This window comes from Papaver somniferum, unplaced genomic scaffold (genome assembly GCF_003573695.1).
Source record: "Papaver somniferum cultivar HN1 unplaced genomic scaffold, ASM357369v1 unplaced-scaffold_118, whole genome shotgun sequence".
Lineage (NCBI taxonomy): Eukaryota > Viridiplantae > Streptophyta > Magnoliopsida > Ranunculales > Papaveraceae > Papaver > Papaver somniferum.
In genome coordinates this window covers 2,406,277-2,416,670 of record NW_020620825.1, presented here as the reverse complement: position 1 = coordinate 2,416,670, position 10,394 = coordinate 2,406,277, and the positions used below count along the sequence as shown (strand labels likewise).

Below are 10,394 nucleotides of genomic sequence, written 5' to 3'. Positions count from 1 at the left end.
TTCGCCTAAACACAAATCCGAAGAACTTTTAAGAGCAAAACTGAATCTGAAGAACAATAAACGAATCTAGGAAGATTGGAAATTGACCTTTGCCTATATACAAATACGAAGTATGTATAAAAATGAAAATAAATTTGAATAATTAGAAAGAACTTGACCTTCGTTATATTTCGTTTCAAATCTTTGGATATTGACTTTCGATGAACAAAGGATGTAAAATATCATAATTTATGAATTTAGGTTAACATATTAATATAGATAAACCCGACGTTCTCATTCCGAAGAACTGATGTTGTGAAATATCAGAATTTACAAACTTAGTTTACCAAATTATTAGAAATTGACCCGAGGTTCTCATTTCGGTGAACTGAAGTTGTGAAATATCAAAATTTACAAACTCATTTTTCCAGAGTACTAGAGATTGACCCAAGGTTCTCATTCCTGTGAACTGAAGTTGTGAAATATCAGAATTTACAAACTCAGTTTGCCAAATTACTAGAGATTGACCTGTGGTCCTCATTACAGTGAACTGAAGTTGTGAAATATCAGCATTTACAAACTCAGTTTGCCAAATTACTAGAGATAGACCCGAGGTTCTCATTCCGGTGAACTGAAGTTGTGAAATATCAGAATTTACAAACTCAGTTTTCCAGATTACTCGAGATAGAGTCGTGGTTCTCATTCCGGTGAACTGAAGTTGTGAAATATCAGAATTTACAAACTCAGTTTGCCAGATTGGTAGGTTCGGAAACCTACAATAAAATACTGCAAGTGCACAGTGTCTCACTAGTAGAACAATGGCAAGTACAGGTCGTTCCCAAGAGGAGTGTGAAAATACTACTTCTAACTAATACCAAGACCAAATATAGTAAGAGAACTTATGTAAGGACAAAATATATTAATCTTTCCTTTTTATTCATTTGCACGTGGTTATGGAGGTTATATTCTTCCATTCTTATGCTGACAATAATAAAGTCACTCTTGACCAATCTTAGGTGGCATTAATGTGCTGACATCGACTCGCTTCACCATTAAGTCTCACATTTTGATGTTTATTCACTGGATGATCGAATTCACTTGTACTTTCTACAAAAGCACTAAAATAGTGTCATTAGTCAAAATATTGAGTCCTAGCTAATATAAATATGGGTATAAAATGTAGCACTTTCGTGCTTATCAACACCCACACACTTATATTTTGCTAGTCCTCGAGCAAAACAAAGAATTGACCCGCTACACAGCTGGTCATATGAATATAGAGACCCGCTACACAGCTGGTCATATCATTTTTTTTCTTGTTTTTTTTAGACCCGCTACACAGCTGATCATCACCCTAAAAACCATAACGATAATAAAAGAATTTAATATTTCTAATTATTATCATGAATACAAAATTTAATAACAGTTATAACTGTTGCAGGACTTATCACAGGTGTATCTGTGACTGAAAAATAAACTGTGACAGGTTGCACTGTTACAAAATCCTGATTTTGGTGTAGTGCTGAAGTTAATTGGTAGTAGGCTAGTGTTTGTAGCGGCTTAATACAGTGTGGTGTTCAATCTGGACTAGGTCCCGGGGTTTTTATGCTTTTGCGGTTTCCTCGTTAACAAAATTCTGGTGTCTGTGTTATTTCTTTTCCACATTATATTTTGTTATATAATTGAAATATCACAGGTTGTGCGTTAAGATCAATTAATTAGATGATTACAGTTGAAATTGGTGGTGTTATGATATTTAGTATTCATGATCATGTTGGTGTAGTTCAAAGATGATTTTTGTGGTCTGAGATGGAGATGATTAGTGGTTTCAATTTACCTTGGTTAGCCATTGGGGATTTTAATGTTGTTACTTCAATTGAGGAGAAAGTTGGTGGTAAGACTCCAAATAAAAGAGCAATGATGGATTTTAACAATTGTTTAGACATTTGTGAATTGATGCAGGCTCCAAAAACAGGTCTTCAGCATTCTTGGCCCAATTGTCAACATGGGAGTAAAAGAATATTATGTAATCTTGATAGAGCAGTTTTCAATCAACTATGGCTACATAAATTTAATGGTTGGGGATATAAAGTGGGTTTGAGGATTGCTTTAGATCATGCCCCATTATTAGGTGGATGTGCTTCTATTCCTAAACCACACAATACTCCTATGAGGTTTCAAAAAATATGGATTTCACATCCAACATTTATGGAAGTTGTTGAGAAGTGTTGCTCTGAGGAGGTAGTGGGTGATCCAGCTTTCCTCTTTCAAACAAAACTAAAAAAGTTAAAAAGAATTCTTAAGGATTGGAATTGGACTGTGTTTGGAGATATAAATGTGCAAATAGAGGAAGCTGAAGTTAAAGTTCAGGAGGCAATGGTTAATTCAGACAATAACCCAAGTGATGAAGAATTACTTAGCATTTTGGTAAGTGCTCAAAATCTGTACAACTCAAAAGAAGTATAACTGAATACTTTCCTGAAACAAAAATCAAGAATTAAATGGATAAAAGAAGGTGCAGCAAACAATGATTTTCTACATGGAAATCTTAAAATCAGACAAGCAAGGAACACCATCAGTGAGTTAGAGGTTAATAATGGAGATATCATATCTGATCAAGAAAAGTTTTCTGAAGAATTAGTGAAATACTTTGAGAATAAATTTAAATTTCAAGAAGTGAAAAATATTGAGCACATGGTAGATGGCATCCCTGAAGTATTAACTAGTGATGATCAAAATATGTCAGAGGCTATCCGAGATGAGAATGAGATTAAAGACAATCTTTTTGCTATGGATCCTGAGAGTGCACCTGGGTCTGATGGTTTTTCAGGTTGCTTTTATAAAGCTTGTTGGCACATCATCAATAAAGATGTTGTCAATGCAATCCAATTTTGCTGGAAAAGGAAGTTTATACCCAAGCGGCTTAACTCAAAGTTTTTAGTTCTTCTTCCAAAAATTGAAGGAGCAAGAATTTCAAATCCGTATAGACCAATTGGTCTGAGCAATGTGAGTTTCAAAATTTTCACCAAAATCATGGCTACAAGAATGGGGCTTCTTATGCACAAACTAGTTTCTCCTCAACAAGCTTCTTATGTCAAGGGTAGATGTATTCAAGATCGGATTATGCTGGCTTCTGAAATGATTAATGAGATTGTAAAGAAGAGAAGATGTGGCAATGTGGGACTCAAGCTTGATATTTCTCAAGCATATGATTCAGTTAGCTGGGAATTCTTGTTTAAAGTACTTCAGAAGTTTGGTTTTTCAAAGAAGTAGTGTGAATGGATCCATATTCTATTTCAGACTGCAAGAATATTTGTTATGGTTAATGGGGGTCCCTGTGGTTTCTTTTCAGTAGGCAGGGATTGAGACAAGGGGTCTATTTGTATTAATGGTGGAAGCATTAAGTAGAAGATTAACTCAGATGGTGGATGCAGGCTTAATAATTCCAATGGTTGAAAGAAAAGGTATTCATCCAGCTCACTTACTATTTGCAGATGATGTTTTAATTTTCTGTAATGGTGCAAAGAAGAGCATTCTAAACTTGATGAAATTGCTTGAAGATTATCAAAAGTGTTTTGGTCAGATAATAAACAAACAGAAAAGTAAAATATTCATAGATGGTGCCTCTGAACTGAGGAAAAGTCAACTTAAAGAAATGATCCAAATAGAAAGAAATGTATTTCCAGATAAATACCTTAGAGTTATTCTTTGTGTTGTAAGGGTAAAAGTCTCAACAGTATGGCCAATGGTAGAACTGTTGCAGAACAAATTTGCTACATGGAAGGGTAAATTGTTATCCTTCCAGGAGAGGGTGGTTTTAATTAGATCAGTTCTTTGCAGCATTCCAGTCTACAGTATGGGAATTTACAAATGACCAGCATCAATTATTAAAACTTGTTAAAAGATCATAAGAAACTTTCTTTGGTCTGGAGATGGAGATACAAGAAAATATATCAAGTTTTCATGGAAAAAAGTTTGTACTCTACTAAAAGAAGGAGGATTGGGTATGCCAAGACTTGAAGCTTTGAACAAGATTTTTATCATGAAGATGATGTGGAAAATTAATAGCTCTAAAGAACATTGGGCATTGTTTTTCAGGCTAAATATAAAGATAAAAATGGGCAATGGAGCTCAAAGTGGCAGTTATCTTCAGTGTGGCCTGATTTGAAATGAGCTTGGGAAACCCTCAAGGAAGATATTAAATGGAGAATTGGTGATGGTAAACAAATATCTGTCTGGTTTGATAACTGGTTTGATGGGGCACATTAATAGATAAAAATTGGCTACACATCTTTAGTGAATGATAATATTCAGTTGAAAATTTCTGATATCATAGCTGATGGTGTTTGGTCTCTGCTAACTAAGCTTCAAGAGATAATTTCAAATGGGCAATTGCCTGAGATTTGTGGAGGAGAAGATGTCTTAATATGGACAGAGGACTTAAAAGATAAATTTTCTGTGCCTGAGGCTTTAAATAAAATTAGACATAAAGAACGGGAATTTAATTGGTCTAAGTATATATGGAATTCTTTTCTTCATCCTTCTACTGCCAGTAATGTTTGGAAGATCATTCAAGGTGTTTATACAGATGATACTACTATGATAAGTAATGGATATGAAATTGTATCAAGATGCTGCATTTGTGAGTCTGAAAAAGATAGTATGATGCACCTACTATGGGATTGCAGTTTTAGTATTTATATATGTAGGTGGATTTGTTTAATATTCAATTTTGTTCTGCCTAAATCTCTTAACGATATCTGGAGAAGTGCTTCAAACTGCAGCTCTATGATTAAATAGGTATGAATAACTGCTGCTTGCACCATTCTTAAGGAATTATGGTTCCAGAAAAACAAGAAATTCTTTGAAAATATCAAGCCAAATGCTCGGGCTTTTAAATGCAGAATTCTCAAATTGGTGAATGAAGGGGGTTTGAGGATTACAGGGACCAAATGGAATCAATCTTGTGATAATGAAATAATAAAAAGATTTAATTTGGGAACTAGATATTCTAAATTTCAGTTCATTAAAAGATTCCAATGGAATCCTCTTAAAATTGGTTTTGTTATGTTCTGCTGTGATGGATCTTCATTTGGGAATCCTGGTGCAGCAGGTTTTGGTGTATTTGTAAGAGACTCAGATTGTCAGGTAGTTGCAACTTTATCTGGAGGTATTAGGATTGCTTCAAATTATTTGGCACAAACTTATGATGTCATGAATGTAATGGAATTAGCAGTTCAATGGGAGATGCAGAACATTATAATTGTGTCAGACTCAAAAACAGTAATTGCAGAATTTTCTCAAGGAAATGCTCCCTGGTTTATTAAAGGAAGATGGTTAAAAGCTATAAGGCAGTTCAAACAAATAAGGTATATGCATTGTTACAGAGAGGTTAATTTCTCTGCATACAATATTGCCAAAAGGGGTGCTTCACTAGATGCAGGTGAAAGGAAGATTCATATTGGTAGACCTTAGTTTTTTCCTAGAATTGATATGCCCAATGTTGATTACTACAGGTTCTGTTGATTAAGGGTGAAAAAGCGGGGGTCTAACAACCACACCTAATATTTCGCTTAACAATTTTTATGGAAAAACTCCAATGTACTTTCTAGAGAATCAACTAGATAGTCAGACTCAATCTAGATAAAAGTATATCAAGGAGTTAATATCTCAATCTCTCGATTTGATCTATACTCAAGCAAATAGAAATCTGCGAGTCTTTATCAAAGGGAGATAACTTGGATGGTACCAAAGACCAATATCCAAGTTTCAATCAATTTAAATCAACAACCAAAGGTTGTATATTCTAATTGATTGAACCTAACGCACAACCTATGATATTTCAATTATAAAGATAAACAATATAATGCAGAAATAGAAATAACACAGACACCAGAATTTTGTTAACGAGGAAACCGCAAATGCAGAAAAACCCCGGTACCTAGTACAGATTGAACACACACTGTATTAAGCCGCAACAGACACTAGCCTACTTCAAACTAACTTAGGTCTGGACTGTAGTTGAACCCCAATCAATCTCACACTGATCCAAGGTACAGTTACGCTCCTACGTCTCTGATCCCAGCAGGATGATAATCTGTGCGCCCCAATTCTCGTGCTTCCCTCACCGTATACATAGCAGGGCGTTTATTGGTGAGGATGCACTTACAACACAATCAAGTTGTGTTGAGGTGAACAATATCTTGCTCACCACAAGTGGCTTTTTAATTATCATGAAAGAGATCGCTTTTAGAACCTTTCACATCCAAATCCATCTTTCCAAAGAACTTGTTAAGTTCCAACATCATGGATACTGCCTTATCCATAGTCATGGAATTTTCTAGAAGATCATTCCTTTTCACACTCAAAACATCATCGACTTTATTTGGTATCCACTTCTGAGTGCGTTTAGGAACAATTGAACCTTCTTCCTATTACTCTCCTCTAGAATTCTTGGAATAGAATTGGATTGACTATTCTTTTGCAAGTTAGTCTTTCTCCAATTGGGAGCATCTGATCTTGTCTTCGTCTTTACGAAGTTATCCTTTTGATAACCATTACGATTGTGAAAAGGATTCATATGACATTTATAGGCAAATCTAGGTTTATCACAGCATTGATTCCTTTTCCTAAAGGTTGGACAATTACAACCTGTAACGTTAAGGGGATTATTCTTAACATATGATCTTGGTTTCACAACTTCTTGTGATGACCAAACAAGAACATCATGAAGTTTCTCATTCCTTATACGGAAACGACATCTCCTTTCCAGGTGACCTTTATTTCCCCAATAGTGGCAAACATAAGGAATGTTCTTACCTTGATCCATGTGTGCTGACTTTGGAGGTTGATAAACTTTGATCTTTTGAACCTTAACTGCCGGCGAAGGTATTTCACTTTTTCCATTAGTGGAAACCTTTTGTTGATAAGAGTCACTAGCCTTGAAACATTTTACCTCTTTGCTAATACTTGGAGCATCTATTCCCTTATAGCCCAATCCTCGTGTATCACGATGATTTTTACTTGCTCCTAGCATAGTGGTTAATTTGCTTGAACTAGTATTGACCTTTTCAAGTCATCTTCCAACATCTTGATTTTATCAAGACCAGCAGCTAAATCAGCCTCAAGGTGTTTTTCTCGAGTGAGATAAACACTTTCTCTGTCGTCAAAACTTGTTTGCTGGGAGTTAATCCTTGCTTCAGATTCGGCGAGTTTATTTTCCAACAAAAAATACTTTTGAGAGAGATTATCATATTCAAGTGACTTCATACGCAGGTTTTCCTCATAATCCTTGAGGATCGATTCGTTAGAACGATTTGAAACATAAACACCTGCGTAACATCTTCTCGGTTTCTTGTTTTCACGACAGAGAGGAGTCAGAAGAGGAGTGACATGAGAATTTGTCATTTTCTTCTTTGCTAACGAATTCAAAACCTTCACATACTCAGATACTTCCTCATCAACATCTTATCAATATCTGAATCACCTTCATCAGAAAGTTCATCCAACTATTCTTCTAGTCGTGTTTCCCAGACTTCAACAGGTTTTACATTAAGAGAATGTTTAGAGACTGATCTACATGTGACATCCTCTCCGGTGAATCCAAGCTTTGAAAATCATCTGGTGATTTATAAACATGTACGTTATTAGAGATAGACTCGTCCATAATCAGATCGCTACAAACACAGACTTATGGTGTCTTAAATGTGTTTGCTTGCTCTGGTACCAATTGAAAAAGCGGGGGTCTAACAACCACACCCAATATTTCTCTTAGAAATCTGTATGGACAAACTCCAATATACTTTCTAGAGAATCAACTAGACAATTAGACTCAATCTAGATAAAAGTATATCAAGGAGATAATATCTCAATCTCTCGACTGGATCTATACTCAAGCAAATAGAAATCTGCGAGTCTTTATCAAAGAGAAATAACTTGGATGGTACCAAAGACCAATATCCAAGTGTCAATCAATTTAAATCAACAACCAAATGTTGGATATTCTAATTGATTGAACCTAACGCACAACCTGTGATATTTCAATTATAAAGATAAACAATATAACGCGGAAATAGAAATAACACAGACACCAGAATTTTATTAACGAGGAAACCGCAAATGCAGAAAAACCCCAGGACCTAGTCCAGATTGAACACACACTGTATTAAGCCGCTACAGACACTAGACTACTTCAAACTAACTTCGGTCTGGACTGTAGTTGAACCCAAATCAATCTCACACTGATCCAAGGTACAGTTATGCTCCTACGTCTCTGATCCCAGCAGGATGCTACTGTTTGAGGGTGAAAATGATTTCTGCTGATTTTGGTAATTTCGGGTGTGTGGGTGAGAAAGAGTTTAAACACTAAACAATGTACTTCAAGGGATTACTTTAGATTCGAGAGATCAATCTGTACAAATCCGGCCTAAACCAAGTGGCCGTTCCAGACTTGCTTCGGTCACAAAGTGAATGAGAAAGGTTGGTTTTGGGGAGGGAAGCGAAGAGAGTGTTGAGACCAGAATAGTTGATTCTGGAAGAGTAGTTTTTTCACGACTTGTATCAGAAAGTGGGAAGCTAACAAATGGAAAGCTAGCAAATATTTTTTGAGTGTTATATCCTCCTGACCTGAACTTGTTGTTCGGTGGAAATAGGTAAGAACTATTTATACAAGTCGAAGTGAAACGTATTCTGGTCTCGTAAGAAATAGAAAACGGATGAGTAAATGGGAGGAGGTGGTAACCGGTAACGCCTGGAATTGATGTTCCATAAAAGAAAGCGTTTTACCATTGCTCCCTGTATTTACTAACCGCCTCATCCTTATGACACTGTCTTGTAACGGGCGTAGTGTACGCCGCACGCTGTAAACCGCCAAACCAATACCAATGGCATCCCCCAGTTTGTGACATGTGTTCATGGCTCGAGTGTTTTTGTGGAAAACATGTAGCATTTTGTTGTTGTTTGGCAAGTTGAGCTCGGGAGACTTTCCGGCTCCGTGGTGACCTTCGACGGTCGAGATTTTGCATCTTGAGAGGATGGGTAGCCGTTGATTATTGCAACCCTTCGTTTGATAGACAGTGGCATGAAAGCATGGCCGACATGTCTTTATATGGCCTAGTTTAGGCGTGGCCAAAATCTAGGGTTTTGGTATTTTTTGGGCGCGACCAAAACTAGGGCTTGGCGTCGAGCCAAAAAGTTACCCTGCGTTAGCTGGTAACCTTGGACGGCTAAAATATGCGTCATAGATGGAAATGTGGACGTCGATTGTTGCAAGCCTTCGTTTTGGAAGTCGTGAAGAGAAGGCCGGCATGGTATGGTTTAGGCGTAGGTGTCTGGCACGGTATGCCATTGGCACATGTGGCATGGTCGGCATGCCTTGGAGCGGTTTAGGCGTGGCCAAAACTAGGCTTTTGGCGTTAGGCCAAAGGTTACCATGCATTGGTTGGTGACCTTGGATGGCTAAGATTTGCATTTAAGATGGACGAGTGGCCGTTGATTGTCACACGCCTTCGTTTTGGCAGCCGTGAGGGGAAGGATGGCATGGTATGGTTTAGGCGCAACAAGGTGGCTGACACGACATGCCATTGGGACATGTGGCATGGTCGGCATGCCTTGGCGCGGTTTAGGCGTGGCCAAAACTAGGATTTTGGCATTGGGCCAAAGGTTACCATGCGTTGGTTGGTGACCTAGGACGGCTAAGATTTGCATCTAAGATGGAAGGGTGGCCGTTGATTGTTGCACACCTTCGTTTTGGCAGCCGTGAAGGGAAGGCCGACATGGTATGGTTTAGGCGCGGCAAGGTGTCTGGCACGGCATGCCATTGGCACATGTGGCATGGTCGGCATGCCTTGGCGCGGTTTAGGCGTGGCCAAAACTAGGGTTTTTACGTTGGGAAAAAGGTTACCATGCGTTGGTTGGTGACCTTGGAAGGCTAAGATTTGCATCCAAGATGGAAGGGTGGTCGTTGATTGTTGCATGCCTTCGTTTTGGCAGCCGTGAAGGGAAGGCCGACATGGTATGGTTTAGGCGCGGCAAGGTGTCTGGCACGGCATGCCATTGGCACATGTGGCATGGTCGGCATGCCTTGGCGCGGTTTAGGCGTGGACAAAACTAGGGTTTTGGCGTTGGGCCAAAGGTTACCATGCGTTAGTTGGTGACCTTGGACGGTTAAGATTTGCATCTAAGATAGAAGGGTGGCTATTGATTGTCGCGCGCCTTCGTTTTGACAGCCGCGAGGGGAAGGCCCGCATGGTATGCTTTAGGTGCGGCAAGGTGGCTGGCACGACATGCCATTGGCACATGTGGCATGGTCGGCATGCCTTGGCGCGGTTTAGGCGTGGCCAAAACTAGGGTTTTTACGTTGGGAAAAAGGTTACCATGCGTTGGTTGGTGACCTTGGAAGGCTAAGATTTGCATCC

The 10,394-nt window shown here is 38.2% G+C and overlaps 1 protein-coding gene across 1 annotated transcript; it reads left to right on the top strand.

The window, feature by feature from the left end:
* Nucleotides 1–1,788: 1,788 nt before the first annotated feature.
* Nucleotides 1,789–5,454, top strand: LOC113330711. Its single transcript, XM_026577540.1, has 6 exons — nucleotides 1,789–2,423; nucleotides 2,538–3,219; nucleotides 3,335–3,700; nucleotides 4,078–4,131; nucleotides 4,252–4,602; nucleotides 5,002–5,454. Exons 1-6 carry the CDS (start codon nucleotides 1,789–1,791, stop codon nucleotides 5,452–5,454), a joined length of 2,541 nt encoding a protein of 846 aa, XP_026433325.1.
* Nucleotides 5,455–10,394: the final 4,940 nt, after the last annotated feature.